General features: G+C 50.4%; 5 protein-coding genes across 5 annotated transcripts; 1 reads left to right on the top strand and 4 right to left on the bottom strand.

Moving 5' to 3' along the window:
- Positions 1-1,096: 1,096 nt before the first annotated feature.
- MRS44_007055 (uncharacterized protein) lies at positions 1,097-1,987 on the top strand (the record flags this gene model as incomplete). Its single annotated transcript, XM_046273302.2, has 1 exon — positions 1,097-1,987. The coding sequence occupies one exon, from the start codon at positions 1,097-1,099 to the stop codon at positions 1,985-1,987; it is 891 nt and encodes a 296-aa protein (XP_046139303.2).
- Positions 1,988-5,231: 3,244 nt separating this feature from the next.
- Positions 5,232-8,817, bottom strand: MRS44_007054 (uncharacterized protein; the record flags this gene model as incomplete). The annotated part of the gene is made up of 5 exons (XM_065621981.1): positions 5,232-6,375; positions 6,439-6,721; positions 6,776-7,070; positions 7,315-7,692; positions 8,515-8,817. 5 exons carry the CDS (start codon positions 8,815-8,817, stop codon positions 5,232-5,234), a joined length of 2,403 nt encoding a protein of 800 aa, XP_065478053.1.
- Positions 8,818-8,939: 122 nt separating this feature from the next.
- Positions 8,940-9,443, bottom strand: MRS44_007053 (uncharacterized protein; the record flags this gene model as incomplete). The annotated part of the gene is made up of 1 exon (XM_065621980.1): positions 8,940-9,443. The coding sequence occupies one exon, from the start codon at positions 9,441-9,443 to the stop codon at positions 8,940-8,942; it is 504 nt and encodes a 167-aa protein (XP_065478052.1).
- A 130-nt stretch (positions 9,444-9,573) lies between these two features.
- Positions 9,574-10,737, bottom strand: MRS44_007052 (uncharacterized protein; the record flags this gene model as incomplete). Its single annotated transcript, XM_065621979.1, has 1 exon — positions 9,574-10,737. The coding sequence occupies one exon, from the start codon at positions 10,735-10,737 to the stop codon at positions 9,574-9,576; it is 1,164 nt and encodes a 387-aa protein (XP_065478051.1).
- Positions 10,738-12,053: 1,316 nt separating this feature from the next.
- On the bottom strand, positions 12,054-14,329 carry MRS44_007051 (uncharacterized protein; the record flags this gene model as incomplete). Its single annotated transcript, XM_046270404.2, has 4 exons — positions 12,054-13,728; positions 13,784-13,903; positions 13,968-14,126; positions 14,211-14,329. The coding sequence occupies 4 exons, from the start codon at positions 14,327-14,329 to the stop codon at positions 12,054-12,056; spliced, it is 2,073 nt and encodes a 690-aa protein (XP_046139306.2).
- Between the last annotated feature and the right edge of the window lie 1,778 nt (positions 14,330-16,107).

Here is a 16,107-nt window from a genome sequence, read left to right as displayed (position 1 = left end):
GTAATTACTGCCATCCCGTCTCCGAAATGGTCCCAGGGATGCAGCGGACCGTGTTTAAAACATCTGATTCGAGAGCCGCATCTCGCACCGTTTTTGGACCTGTTGCACTTTCTGATGGCTGCCTCCGCTGTACGGAATTCACCACTGGCCTGTGCCCCGTCCAAACTCCAGGCTACAGAGCCGATCGATTGGTACCCTTTTGATGCGCACCTGGGAGATCCTCGTCATGCTAGGGTTTGACAGGCACAATCGGGCCGCTAGCGCTCTGGACAGCCGAATGACACCCAATAACAGCTGGTCAGTAGGGATTCGTCTCGCTGAGGTTAACTGAAGTAATCAGGACATGCCACCTCGGATGAAGCGTATTTCCTGTCCGGCGCGCCAACGAGGGGGATTAACAGTCAAACATGCGGTGTGCTTCCCGTCTCTCTTACTTTGCTTTGATGCGCCTCGCCTGTTTCTGTGCCGCGTGCTTGCTTTCCCTAACCCCTTTCCCTCCCTCCACCCGCCTCTGGGTGCGCTTTAGGCCGTGGTTTCTTGACGCCTTCGTTTCACAACCCTTGCAAAGGCCGCTTGTGTAACAGGTGTATCACAGCCAGATCGATTGCGCTTAAGCAGCATGTCGTGGTTCAAACAAGTGCTTGTGCTCGGACAACCTGCCCCTCAAATGTGTGTACTGATCTGCGAGGTGTGCATCACTCAACTAACAAGGGCACCCCTTATTCCTAGACCGAGAGCCTGAGGCAACCAAACATTCCATCATAGCTGCGTTTTTTTTTTTAGCAGAAGCGATGGTAGCGAATGCAAGCTGTCCAAATAGGAATGCCCCTCTCCATGTCACTGAAGGGGTTCTCTTGATCAACCTGAACAAACCACACATACATCAATGCCGTGTGTGTGTACCATCCCAGACTAGCTGTGTCACAGAAGCACTCAGTGAGCCCTGTCTCTGTCCGGCACTCGAGGGGCAGTATATAATACCGCCCTCGATTCCTGAATGCAAGCTGATCCCTTCGAACCAAACCACCGCTCGCACGGATGTCAGCTACCACCTTGTCTCAATCTGTACCTAGACTCTCTTCATCGCCCTCCCAACATGGGTAGCCTCACCAAGCAGTCAAGCCGGTTGTTCAATCTAAAGCTGGTCCGCAAGTACTTGTTCAAGGGCAATAATACGCACCCACGTGGCGAGAGGGGCTCACAGAGCAGCCCCGGTCAACATTCCGAACCCAAGGGTGAGGCATCAGATGGATCAAGTTGCTGTTCAACTGAATTTCATTACGGCCGAACCGGATCAGAATCTTCTCATGAGGACTATTACCAACACCACCAAGCCCACGATGAGAGCTTGGATACTTTCTTAAGGCCTAGCCCCGGAGAAAGCAATAAAGACACCAAGGCCCTCCTCCAGAAAAAGCAATACCCAGCCTTGCTATCTCCTTCTGAGATTCAATCACTAGAACCACCATCACCACCCCCAGGCAAACTGCTGCCTAAAATCCCTACACGAGTTCGACCCCAACGAGCACCGCAACGGGTGCCCCGAGTGGTTGATGATCCTCGGGTCCCCGCGCGGAACCTCCAGAACACTCAATCCCAGGCCCGAGAGGCCGGGACGGCCCACTCGGCCTTCCCAAATCCCGTCGCTGTGCCTCCGAGGACTACCTCCCTCACAACTTCGTCGCGGTTCCCTCGGGAGACACACTCTCCCCAGCGACCACATCGCTCCTATGCCACCGCTGCTACACATACTCCTCAACATATCGCCAAGTTCCATGACAAGCCATCTAAGAAGAATGAGGAGCTTATTGAGGAATCTATTTATGAACCCCTCGGACGATTTGCCAGGAACTCTCTTATTCAGAACTCCATTACAGACTCTCAAAGTCGGCAACTTATCTTTTCCCCGATAATGTCATTACGCATATCGGATCCAAGGTTGCCCAGCCTTTGGCTACAAGCCCTCGAGGATCGGCTCCTTTCTTAACGCCAGTGGGGTATAACGGGGACGAGGATACTCCCATACCCTCTCAGCTATCCTTACCAAAGGGCCTTCGACCTAAAGCATCCTTAAGGACTTCCCGTACGGCCGATACTCTTGCCTGTCGACCTACTATAGCATCTCAAGAGCCCCCCCTTGCGCTCACCATTCATGGCCGTGGACCGACAAGAGCATCTCTCGAGTCCGGTACTGGGACCAATTGCTTTGGAAATCCAATAGTAACTCCTGAGAGCAGCCCCAAAACTTCACATTATCAAAGACCAGTCAATCTTGGCTTAAAGACGAGTCGATCCACCAGCCGCCTTTTTGAGCCTGACTCGGAACGTCGCCCTATGTTAACTAAGAAGTCAGCACCCAATCTTCGAATGGGAGCCAAACCTAAGCCTCTTCAACTTTCTTTATTTCCTCAGCTTCCTCAACCGCCTGGGCCTACTTAGTTTCCTTTATTCAATGCCCCTGTGCGCTCTTACTTTGATTATGAGGGTGGGGAAAATAATAGTCGCATTGGCTTTCACCAGCCGTCTCCTCTTCTCCTCCTTTAGAGCCTTCAGTTGCTGTTGAATATATGCTACAACTAACTGAGATGCGTTGTTCTCTTTGCCTCTGGACCGCATAGTCGCCTTCACAGCATTAAAGATGAATTAATCTTGCCTTCTTAGGATAATATACGTCATCTTACTGGGCCCTAGATAGACTGCTGACGGTGCCCTTGTTGAACCAATTGAACCCACTTAGCATATCCTCGATCGATTCGTACGAGCTCATGTTGTCGTCGAATGATGCTGTCTGGCGGGATTGGTGTTTGAGGAGTTGATGAAGGCTCTCATGGCAACGCGGAGTCCTTCGAAGTTATCGTAATGATGAGGCTTTGCTAGTGAGTCCCGCCACATGTTGGTTAGACCAGCCGGCTTAACAATTCCGCCAATGAATGTACCCGCACGCCCAAGCGGCAGTCCCCTAGGACCGACCCGCTAAATCCAGTCGGGCACTTCGTACCTGCCAGCATGGAATTTTCGAGGTGGTGGCCTCCGGCTCTCTCGACCTTCTCCCAAAGGTGCTGGAGTCTGTCAATAATCATCACATCTGGATACGCCTAGAGACTGTTTTGGCCATAGTTAAGCCTGCCAGCAATCGTCAGTATGCCTCGGAAGCGGATCGGGCTCACATCGGCCATTTGATTCATCGTTGGCAGGAGAATAAAGCAGAATGGAAAGCATTTGACAAGTCTGAACAACATAAAGACGTAAAGTTCAGCGAGCTGTATTCCGCATAGTTAACTCGTGCGGCTGAACGGATATATAGTATTCATTATGCGGGATTTGTATTAAGCCTGTCGCAATCGGGACTAAGCTAAAAGAATAGCATATGAGTAAAACACTGCAGTTCTTAAAATCAGTAGGATTGGCTGCTGGCTGCCTTCATACTGTTCGAGAATTTGACCACTTTCTAGCGCAATCGGGCGGCCAGTTTGCTGCAGGAGGCTTAGTCTGCTTAAAAGAATGGACCCCATTAGATACTTGGGTGCTTCTTAATAACTAGGGAAGCAAGTTGACTACATTTGCAGTCCGAATCTTTGGAACCATGGCCAATTCAGCTTCCTCAGAGACATCATTTTCAGCGGGTAACTTCCTCCACAACAAGGTACGCAACAGGCTCACTCCAGCCGATGCTGACAAGCTGGTGTTCATCTACATGAATGAATGGTTGCTAGAGAGGCTAATGAAGTCTCATACTTAACCTCTTGATCATCACAATGAGCTTAGTTCTATAGTGGTCAGCCAGGAAGATTTGGCAGAAGACGGTGGGATTACTCCCGAAGATACGTATATGGAAATGGATTGCGCATCAAGTCTGGAAGTCGACGCTGTTATTGACGAGTTTACTCACTAATCCGTCTCCGACGGAGAAGAGGCAGTTGTGGACACGTTTCAGGTCCAAGGTGGGCCACAGAGCGAAGAAACGGGGGGAAATTGACCGAGTCTGGCTTGGTTATTTGTTCTATATGACCCTTGGGCAGCTTCATATACGAGTAGTTATATTGCAAAAAAATATTAATAAAAAAAGAAAGAAAAAGAAAAACATGCTTTTTATTAGCAGTAAAATGTTGGCTCATTCTAATGAAATGCAGCCTAACTCGCATGTGTCTTATGTACGTGCCCATCATTCCCCTGCCAAAGAGCAGCAGCCAACAAATGTGATCATATCTAGGGCGGACCCTATGTCATTACATGCGAGCGACAGTTACCACCTCCACGCCCTTGATGAGACGTTGTTGGACTGCAAAAGTTCATCCGGGTATCTCACATAGCTGGGCTGGTAATGTCCCCTCCTCATTCTCTTTCCTTAGCGGTGCTTCTCCGTCCAGTCAAGTCCCTTGAATCTGTGCCTTTTAGCCCGTCAATCTGTTTTTGTTAGACGTTCGGGTGATTCACATACCAATCCAACACTCGTCCTCTCTTCGGCATCCACCCTGGCGAATTGGGAGCCAAGCTGCGTCGACGGCCCCTTAACAATATGCCAGACCAAGGACCGGAGATCCGAAGCCAAGCCATTTTTTCCGAGGAACTTCTTGGGACTCGTGCGTTTCAATCATATTTAGGATGCTGAGCTATGGGTGCTTTTCCATGAGTTTTCACTCAACTTCTTTGACCTTCCCCGCACACATAAATTCCTGGGCCATTTCTGCAATTGAAAGACCTCCCTTGTCGGTTGCTCCACAGCCTTCTCCATATTTTGGCTCGGCGATACGGTCGTGTATCCGGTTTCACATCCAGCTTGTCGCATCAAGGATTCCAATCCTAACGCCATGAGCTTAAATAGCTGTGCCCGAACACATGGCTGTTCAATTTCCTTTGTTCTTCAGATGACTCTCATAAATTGACCGGTGCCATCAATGATCCCTGTGGAGCCAATTTTCTGGCAGGCACCCATCCCCCTATTGACCGCCTGTACGGACCTATGACTGCACGGACCCGTGGCTCTATTGGGCCCTGGTAATCATCTTTGCTGGGGCATTTTATATTGTGGCCTTTGTTGCGTTTGGTATCGTGAGAGGCATAGCTGGAGGCTGGAAACCAGTCTTGTTCTAGTTAAGAATAAAGCATGATCGAAGGCTCACTTTTCGCTTTTTAGCTTCACGGAGAGAAGGAAGCTCGAGCGAGTGTTCTTTCCAAACGTACGTGGCACTGAGTAGTTAGATTCTCTACTGATGCTTGATTCACCTTCTTCGTCAATATGCTCGCTTCCCCTTCCCCTTCCTCTCCCTGATTGTGGGAACAATCTGAGTCATCCTCTGCTGGGCCAGGGGCTTTATAACTGCCTTGCTGGCTCTGCTGTCCCTCCCGCTCGTTTCGATGCGGAAGCTGAAGTCAACAACGCCTACCAGTCCGCTCACAGCCCGAACTAACCCCTCAAGGTCGTCGCATACCAGCGTGCTGCATACCTGCATCGCGATAAATTCGGCGTAGTGGTGCAGCTCCAAGTGTGCGTCTAGGCCTTCGGTGTCCTTGGTGAAGGTCATGTCCGCTTGTTTGCTCTGGGTTTGCGGGTCACGTCTGATGCCTCTATTCCCGACGTGACCTGGGTCTTCCTGGCACAAATCGATAGTAGCCAGCCCAGGGTTTCCGCGTCCGGGTGAGAAGCCCCGATGGGGTATTGATGGATCGTCGTCTTGATCTGATTCTGCGGCCGTACTATCTTTCGGCAGCTGCCTCAGTCTCTGCATCATCTCGAAAGGTTGAGGGAGCGGCAGGTAGGGTGGCAAACTCTGGCCCGAAAACATGGAGTTTGACAGCAACGTTAATGTCGACAGGGCGGTATGGTGTGTCGGCTCTGCGAGCGCCAGCCACCAGCCGTTATCTTGCACGTCTGCATCGGCATCCGGTGCACCATCTGCTCGGTCTTCAACTTGCTCTTCGTCAGAGTCCTCCGTCTTGTGCGTTCTCGGCGGATGTGTTAGGGCATAGCTCATAAGCGTTAGGTAGCTCATGATGCGCGCGGTACGCATGATGACCTCTTGGTACGTCTGAAAAGGAAAGCGGCCGCCTATGGTGGGCTCCCATCGCTGCCACGCGAGATGAGATTCAATAGACGACATGAGACGTACAAATTTGCCGAAAATCTTACGCCGAACGCTTAAGAGATGGTAAGCAGGTGATGTTGCTGACCCGATGTCGCCTGCGGTTCCCTCAAGCTGCGACTGCATGGTCGAGATTATGACGCTAAGGTAGTTGGCAAGAAGGTATATGGCCGCGGACAAATCCCGGCGAAGCCAAGTCCGATCAGTTAAAGGAGAGGGGAAAACTGTCCAGAAGAACGCAATCAGACTGCCTCCAGTGACAACAGCGAGCCGATACGGAGCCAAGAGATAGGTTCTGCAAGTGTTGTATTAGCTTGTGGCGACCTGGATAAAAAGGAAAAGGATAGGTAGTCCTTACGGGTAGTACGGCTGTCCTGACTCGGTAGCTACAGCTTCGCCAAGCCGTCTGACCTGTAGCTCGTAGGCAATAATAACAATTTGAGTAAGAATAGTCATCATGACAGCTGTAAGAAACCGGGGAAATTTGAAAAAGTAATATTCAATAAAGAAGAAAACCCATAAAAAGACGATAACGCCGGAAGTCTTCTGGTCGACGATATACCAGATAGTGAGGGAGAAGATCATGCCTAGACATGTGCCCCCTACTCGACAGAAGAAACCGAAAATAGACTGGCCAGAAGCTATCGAGAGTGAGTACTTTTTGAAGTTTACCTTTCAGTGACGCAGAGACCTACTAATTGTCATTCCCAGGGCGATAGTAATCATTGCCCAATCTAGTCTCTGCTCTTGGAAGAAGTGTTGGGTTTGTTCCAAAAAAGCCACGATACCAACCGTCATCGCAGCACAGGCGACTCGAAAGCCGAAGGCTGACTCCTTGGATCCTAAGACGGCCGAGATCTTACGAAGCCCATTCCCAAGATGTTGCCAGGTACTAGAGGCAGGAAGATGCTCCAGATCCTTCTTTTGGTTGTAGCCATCTCCGTAATTGACTTTGTTTGTCTCCAAGATATCGGGGCTCTGCTTTCCGCTCTCTTGTTGTTTGAAGATACTAACGTGTGACCCGGGAAGTCCGTGCACCCCCCATCTCCGCACATCGTGATGCCCTCACGGTCGGAAGAAGTAGTCAGTGACAGTCATTGATTTCTCGGCCAATATAACTTCAAATTATTAATTAAATAGCAAATTAACTAAAGAAAGCATTATTAATAGTCTAGCTCTTTTTGCGCCTTTTCCTCGCCGGTTTGCGTGTATTAGTTGCCTTCCTTTTCTTAACCTGATTTTTAGCCTCATCACGAGCATCTATTATTTTATGGATCTGAGGGAATGCCTTATTGGGGTCAAATTGGACGGGTTTTCTTCCTGAAGGCTTCTTAGCCGCTGCTTTCGCCTTCAGGAGAGCGACTTCTTGCCTCAGATAGATAATTTCGTAATTATCACGATCTGCGCAGTCTTGTGCCTTTTTAAGGACCCTCCTTATGCCTCGAGTCGACTCATTTTCGCCTAGATTAAGCTGTTCAACTTGTCGTTTAATATCGCGGCCGCAATGAGGCGTATTCCATAGCCCGGGGGCATCGTCGATCTGGTTCTTTGGTGTTGAGGGCCCCGCCTTTTGTGCTTTGGAGACCTTTAGTTTCTTGACGCCGGCAAGAGCCTTCGTCACGTCAAGAGGATATATTCTAGAAGCCCGAAAACTAGCTCGGATATTCTTCTCGGTTATAGCTTTTATTGAAGCCCTTTTATAAGCTGATACGAAGAGTTGTTTTTGGTGTGGCGATGTGATACTATAGATGGCCCACCCACGAGTCTCCTTATGATAAAAGACCTTTAACGGTCTAAAAACCGCAATGTCAAGCGGCTGCGTAAGGTGTGAAGAGTGTGACGGGAGCCAACTGAGCTAGACCTTGTTCTTCTAAGCTGTCTTCATAAGGTCTCCTGTTATATGCGTCTTATGTTGATTAAGGACCAAGATACGCCACTGGGCTGGCTTTTTTGGCTTTGTCTCAGGAAGAAAGACGAGTTCGAACCACTTGAGGAAGATATCTGTAGTTGACTAGCCGGAAGGGCTATAGTCATACTTCCAGTCCGGAATCTCCTTAGGAAACCACTGTCCTTGAAGGTTATGACCCGTAAAGATAACGCACGGCGTTAGGCGGCGACTATCAGCGCTCCTACACTTGAGAATCGTGATCTAAGCAGTTGAATCGCTCTCTATAGCTTCCGCCGCTGTTGTCAATGATGTTCCGGCTACTTTCCCGGCTTGGGTTTCCCCTTCTTTGACACTAGTCTCGTCGATATTATATAGACGATCCTCCTCGATGTCATAGTCGTCAAAAAGGTCGCTAAGGCCGCGCTAATGCTCCCTAAGTCCTTCTTCTATGATAGCCTTCTTGCGAGCGGCATCAATAAGTCGAGATGGCTTTATTTTGACCTCCTCGTGGCGAGTAAGAAAGCGGTCAACCTAATGCTTGCCGACGGGTTTATTATCGCCGCCCTCCTTCGCTATGGCCGAGGCAAAAGCTCGTATCTCAGACTTATTGGCAGGCATATAAAAAGCCTCTCTTTGAAGTATCCATTTGGCGATATCCTTCTCTTGTAAAAGACTCAACTTTTGAGTCTTTTCCTTAGCGGTGTGAATGTCGGTGGCTCCTTCGATCCGGTCTTTCAATGTCGAGGGCCCTAGGCCGTGCTTGCGCGCCGAGCCGCGAATTCCGATGCTTTTCGCATCTTCGATGGCCATAGAAAGAGTTACCTCTTTATCAATGCTTTGAGAAGTCATATTGAAAATTTGGTATTGATTGAAGCAAAATTGCGCCCGTGAGAGCTATATTACATGATGTTGTGGTGATGCAATTGAGACATTCACGTGTGCGGAGATGGGGGGTGCACGGACTTCCCGGGTCACACGTTAGTCAACCACTTCCATACCATGCGTTCGGAAGGGAAGATCAAGCGTTTCTGCTTCATTGTACCGTCCTCGATCTTCTCGTCAGCGAAGGCGACGAAGTCCTGGACTGCTTCCCCAGCCGCATGCATTAACTGTTGCATATACAGCGTCACGTAGAGTTGGGTCTGGTTCCTTGGCACGCCGTCACAGGGCATCAAGTGCTGCGGATTGGCGAGTTTTGCTTCGCCCCCAACTAGTGTTCGCTCCCTAGCACAGGCCTTGAGGATTTCACCGTTCTGCGAATAGAATTGCCGAGCTTTCTTATCCAAAACGCTAGCAAACCCTTCGTCGCCAGGGTTAGCCTCGTCGCCGTGGGCCTCGACATCGTCCGATCCGCTGCTTCTTGACTTCTTGCATGCCTTTGGTTTGGGGAGAATCTCCAAGCCGATGCCGGTGTGTTCGAGTCCTTGGTCGATTACTTCGGCGAGGACCTGGAATGGAGTGTGTATTTGTTTCATGATACCATTCCATACTTGCTTCTCCCAATTCTTTTCCGCCGCGAATTCAGCTCCTGTGCCCTCCTGTGCATCCCACCTTCGACACTCGGCAACTCGATGCAATATATCTATCATCGAATTTATCGCCACTCTATCCGCCGTCAGCTGCGTTTCTTTCCAGAAGCAGGGGATAGCAAACTCGCATTGGAATCGTAACGTTCCGAATTAGGGTGAAAGTGTCGCCGAGATCTTTCGCGTCAAGCTTTCCCCAAGCCAAATCTCTCTTTGCATAGGCCATATTGCCATGTGTCTTCCCAGCTAAGACTCGTATTTCCCTTGCTGTCTCTTTTAGAGTCTTGGCTGCTTTCGCCCCCTTGGTCATGGCTTCAAACTTCGCCTTCTTGTCCAACTTCTTGTTCCGCGAGGCTGCTCGCTCCTCGGCACTTCTCGTCTCGATAGAAGACACGTACTCTTTTGCCAAGGCCGCCAGATATTCCTTTTGTAGACCAACTACCTTTTTGAGCAGGCCAATTAGCACCTTGAACTCCTCCATCACTACCATGCGACTGCTAATAGGGAAGACGAAGAGCGACACTCCCGCCGCTAGTCCCACGCCCAATAGCATCGCTAGAAGCTGCTCTTTCACGAAAGCCTCCGCCGCCGCCGTCGTGGCAATCGTGGGACCCAAGGTCATGCTAGCGTTGATCAAAACACTATAGATGATCACAGGCAGGCTAAAGCTGGGCAGCTTCGCCCGCACAAGGTTTGCGAACCACATATTGGCGAACAACCATACTGCGCAGACCGCCGATTGGGATGAATTATACGATGGCGGGCCTGTCGTGGTACCCTGGGACGTTGGGGGGAGGTATGAATGCGTGCTTGGATGGAGGACCAGAGGGCAAGGAGAGAGACGGCCGAGCCAACGCAGATGATAAGAACGTTTAAGACGAGGATCTGGACAAATCTGTCTCGCGGCAGGATCGCGACAGTAAGGACGGAGGTTATCGGGATTAGATAGCCCATCGTCGTGAAGTAAGTATATATAGGTGGTGATTGATATATCGATATGCCGATAATAGGAGGGACGGAACCCCTGAGGAAAGAAGATATTAGTATAGAAAGTCCCTGAAGAGGCGAAATAAGGTAGATTGATGTCTGACTTGAACATGAGGATTAAGGTGGAAGCATCTAGCCCGACCTTGCCCATGAAGCGCTTCAATATAGCTAGCTTCGGCTCCGGCCGCGGACGCACCTCCACGGCGTCACTGACAGCGGGTTCTTGCGTCTCTGGAGACTGGCTCAGGGGCTCCATTTTGATGTTGGCTCTAGGCCCGCAATGGGTTGCGATATTCGTATGTTAGTAGATCACCACTCTGTCCCTGTAATTAAGCCCGTAGGTTCTAATGGAAGAAGTGCGAGGCCGGCGTAAGACGTGCGAGTAGGTCTATAAAGTTGAGCTCGGGCATGGTACCCAGTGAAAGTCCGGGAAGCTGACGGTCATTTAGCTTTCGCCGATGCTGTCATTCCACATCTCTCAATGGTGAAGGCAACTTACTTTTTGTGACCACTTGGCCGCCGCACCCAAGGACGGGGAATTTTCTGCCTCCAATCATGTGAGATTTGAGGATATATGCTTCGACGGCATCATGCCACTCATCTATGCATGACCTCAGAGGGCAGGCCGTGCGAAAGATTTCTTCTCCCTTGGGTGAGCAATTCCGACGGGGCGTCTATCTACCTTCAGGCTCTGGTACCTGGCACTTCATTTGACTTGATGAAAACCTGCACCTAAGGCTTACTAAAGTGGGAGTGAATCCCATCCTATCAGTGGTCTTAAGGCTCCAAGCCGTACCTCGCCCCAGTGTTATATATGTCATTAACAGCTAGCGCCTTCTATAGGTGGTCTTAGGGAGCGTGTCTGATAAGGGCATATCATTTATCTACTTGTTCCTTTGGCGAGTTATAGTGAAGGTGAAGGTATCGCCGCTATCAAGAGTAGTGATTGGTCCGAGCCCCTCGCCGTGACCTGCTTGGAGCCTTAAGACCACTCATGGGATGGGTTAAAGAGCCACATTTATTTTACTCCACAGTCTCTAGCCATGGGCTCGCCGACCGGGCCTCGACCCCGGTGATCCGTGGCCGAGATTGCCATCCGAATACATTACACAGGCGTGCGAAAAGGTGATGGGAGGGATCCCAGGAGCCGATTACGACAACTCCGGTATGACGATGATAATGGGATTGCTATAGAAGTTCGCTCTACATGCTGTGCTACTGCTTCCCTACTTCTACTAAGAATTGGACCCGTCTACGACTGCGTTGAACAAAGCAAAACACTCAGATAGCCGTGTTGTAACAGAAAACAAGATCATACGCTAATTATCATGTGAAAGGGTGTGTGGCGGGTTGCTTGAGAATCGTGTAGATCATCCAAATTGTCGGTCTCCTCAAACGCTTCGCCCATTCCCGTCCAACCTGATCCAAGCTCATCGCATTTACACACCGAGCAAACGAGATGCGACAAAGTCTTCAACTTCCTCGCATATGTGAGTGGCCGGTATATCAAAGCACAGCTATTGTCCTTTTTTTCCCCTTCACGCTCTCATCTCTATCTAAATTACAAAACCCCTATACCTCCGGATACGCCTCCCTGGCATGGTCCCACAGCCGCCGCCTCCGCTCGGACGACAGCGAGTCCCACAGCCTATCTACCAGCCTGTTAAAAATCCACTCACTCTCCTCCTGACTACCCACTAAAGGGCTCCCAGGCCCAACCCACGACCACGTCAGCTCCATATCTGAGTCCCCATGGCGGGCCTTTCCCTTTGGCGTGGCCTTGCAGTGCATCTGTGCATTGTGTTCATCTTCGCCCATGAGTTTGAGGTACCAGGCCCATTGGTCGAAAGTGTAGCGATGCGGCTTGGATTCTTTGAGGTGGGTGGCGATGACCTTGATCTCGGAGATAAGGAGGAAGTGGAAGTCGGTGCCTGTGGGAAGCCCATCGTGGTGATTGCAGCGCAGCTCGGAGGTGAAAATCGATGGACCAGCACGAGTGTGTGGTCGGCGACTGTCACGTGAAACCCCTTGGCTGACAGCGGAGGCACTGGGGCAGCCTCTGCTGTCGTCTTGGAGAGTTGCTTCGTAGGCCTCGTTCACGGTCTCAGCTAATGGTTGATCAATGTTCTTCGAGGGTGCCGCCAGCTCTGGAGATGCAAAGTCCAGGTGGCCTGGGAAGGCCTTACCGAATGTAATCTTGCTGATGATGTGCTTCATGTTTCCGATAAAGCCTCCATCGTTCGGCAGGATCGTGACATTTCCAAGTAGAATGGTACCATCTCGGATGATCCTAACCACAGTATCACTAGCATGTGAGATAAGTACCGTCATCGTGGGCAAGGCTAGGAGAGACCAAAAGACATAGAAAGATCTGCCTGCATTAGATATAGGGGCGAGATCACCATATCCGATAGTCGTCCAGGCCTCGAAGCAGAAGTAGAAAGCGTTAAAGTATGACCAGTTTTGATAGGGATTCTCAGCCTTCTGAAAGACAACAGCACCCACGAGCCATAGAACGAGCCATGAGAACGTAGAGATAGCCATAGCTACCCATTTTCTGTGAGATGAGGATTTGGCCTGAATCTTGCGCATCAGAGCAAACTCGGCCTTTCGGCGCTCAAACTCGTTTGCCGGGGCTTTATTTGATTGTGTGTGTGAGATTTCGAACTGTTGGCGGCTGGGCTCGAGGACCTTATCGTCACCACTGCGTATTATAGTCCGGATCACCTTGCGTCGCTTCCTGTCATCCATTCGGGCTGCGACGCAGCGTCGTCCACGCTCGAGCATTAGGCTCCTAACTGAGCTGATGACTAAACCAAGAGTTATAATACCAGTAAGGGCGTATGGGATCAGGAGCGCTCTTGCAAGAGGAGTATTAGGATAGTAATCACCAAATCCAACAGTAAAGAGGGTAACGATGGTCCAATACACAGCATCCAGGTAGTTCCAGCCTTCAACTTGGGAAAAGACATAGGCGCCAAGGAGAAGGTATGTAAGGAACATAATGGTCTGTAACATTAGAGTGCGTTGACTTAAGGTCAGTATAAAGTCCTTCCGGTAGCGACCAGTCAAAGCACCCCAGAAGGTAGCCGCCATGAGCGAAGCATCGATGAAATAGAGGATGGCTGCCCAAATGCCATAGTAAAATGCCTGAGACCAGACAAGCTCGTTTTGAGGGAACCCAATGTCTTTGAGAGGCCGAGCGATAGCGGCGCTCAGAGACATGCGGCATAGAGCAGAGACGTACCTGTTGACCTCATGTTAGCGACGCCCCACGATTGTATGTTTTTCTTGTGTAGTACCATCCAATTATTGTGATGGGTTGGGCCAGGCGAAATTGGACTCGTCTTGCCATGTTGAGGAGAAGAAATATGTTGGAGATGATGCCGATAACAAGCTGGATGGCCTCGACAATCGTCAACCTATAGGAGCATATATCAGGGAAGAGCCGCTTTATGCATCGTTCGAAATCAGGGCATGGCATACCACGTCGGGTCGGGGACTGGAGTGGCGTCCTGGATAGCTCCCCCGGGAACGAGATGCTGTCGCCATGGCTCAACTAGGGAACAGATACTAAACGCCGAAGCTACGGGACCTAGAGCCCCTGCGGTCATAGGGAATGCCGCTGAGAGGAACCACCAACGGCTGCGATACGGGAAAGCGCATATATCTTAGCGCTGGCGTAATGGATGAGGCATGGTCCTGAGGATGTGTGTTCTTGTGGCTTACCTAGCTTCTAGTTCAGCATCTTCGTTTTGAAACCATCTCCCACGAGAGGCATGACTGTTGGTGACCTGGGCTTCTTGATCGGTATTCCCACCTAAATCTGCGTCGTTTGTGATGGGCATCTTATCTCGCCCCATTGGTGACCTCGCCGAAGCTCAAGGAGGTGAATGTCAAGTTGCCCAATCCGAAAGTTGAAGAGGAGGCGAGATGAGAGGAACAGGAGAGATAATTCAAAGTTTGAGGACGAAAGCTGTCTCCTCTCTTATAAAAGAGTCGCTTTCATGGGCATTGCCTGGAGTTGAGAAGGTTGTCTCACGTCGACAAGGTCGCTGGCGATGAACATGGCACCAGACACATATAGGGGATGACGTTGTTGGCTTCATTGGAGGATAGACGCTAACGAACTTAGTCGCTTTAGGATTTAGGGGGTTCTGACCAACACCGTCCGCCAAGCTCGGCGCTTGATAGCCAGGCTTTCCGAGGCAGCATGCTGCTTTCACTGGGACTACACTACCTTGTCACTGGCTGTTGTAGATTGGACCATCGTCCCGTTGAGTTTAAGAGCGCGGCACATAAGCTTCCCAACAGTCCGCCCTAACTCGCTGCGGCCGCCATCAGATCACTCCAGGTAGGTTTTCGCTGGTCGGACGACATTGTGGGCGGTCGATAACGGGGATAAGAATTAAGCGTATGAGAGGATGCAGAGTTCTGAGAGCACGCAAAGACACAGAGACAGTATTTTACGAACCCTGCCCTTTTAATGCAAAGCGATTTGCCGGGTGTGGGGCCACCAGGGGAGTCTAGCCTAGAGTCGTCGATTGCCGAGCTCGGTGAGAGTGGTATCGGAAGAAGGGGCAACACAAGGGTGTGAGAGCAAAGATCATGATTGAATTGGTCTACTGAACTAATTCTGTAACGAGGGACAAGCCCGGGGGCTTATGTACTGCTACTCTCCCTTAGATGCATAAGGATTCTGGTGTAATAAGTAGGGAGCCCGGGAAATGGTGGAGACCCTCTAGTCTCACCTTACGGAATGCCTAATTTCACACCCACTCCTGCCTCCCTCCTGACAAGTGGAACGGCCTTGTGCGAATAGTGAGTGTGTACATAATGCAGGGTGGGAAGGTTACACAGTATCCTCGGATGGTTGTCCGTGCGGAGATTGGCTGCTTTTTGGCCGCCGTCAACGTAACAGGACCAAATCTCCAAAGGGCATAGTGGGCTTTACCCCTCCAAAGGAAAAGGTGAAGACGCGTTGGCCTTGCGGCCCCGGTTTTCCAGGGCCGTGGTAGGGGCAAGTGAATTGATGTTTGGGTTGAATTGACCCAATTGGATGAGAGCCTCGGTAATACCGGGTAGCGTGTTCGCCCAGGTAGGCCCTGAATGGTTTACCGTATTGGTGGGTACTATTCTCTTCTTTGTTCCTCCAAACAGTCGAGTTTCCCGCCGGGAGAGGTAACCTATTATCCTGACTCATCTGAGGCCTTGCTTCTGCAATTGATTGATAATCCGATACATGAGGTGGTACCGTAGATTGCTGGATAACTATATCAAGAGGAGAACACTGTTGCCCTTCGAGCGTGACACCTCGCCCATTCGTAGAGGTTTTCTTAGTTGCGGCTTGGGTTGTCGTAGAATCGCTATTGGAGTGAGAGTCCATTTGAATTAGGTTAATAAGTTTCGAAAGCGGAATTGACATTTCATTGCGTGCTGAGATCTCCAAGCTTGCACAACTGATCTCGTAATCAGGATTGCTCGTGCTTAGTATGGCGTACCTGGACGCAAGAGAGTCCAGTGTATCGGCGATACGTGGGGACGCGTTTGCAAAAGCCTCCAAGCCCAAGTGTTTGGAGATTGTCTGAAACCTAGGAACTGTAGTTAGCGGGGTAGAGAAGCTGTC

The sequence above is a fragment of the Fusarium solani genome (genome assembly GCF_023522795.1).
Source record: "Fusarium solani strain SB1 chromosome Unknown bctg00000003_1, whole genome shotgun sequence".
Taxonomy (NCBI): Eukaryota; Fungi; Ascomycota; class Sordariomycetes; order Hypocreales; family Nectriaceae; genus Fusarium; species Fusarium solani.
The sequence above is the reverse complement of the archived record's forward strand: the minus strand, read 5'-3'. Positions and strand labels throughout refer to the sequence as shown.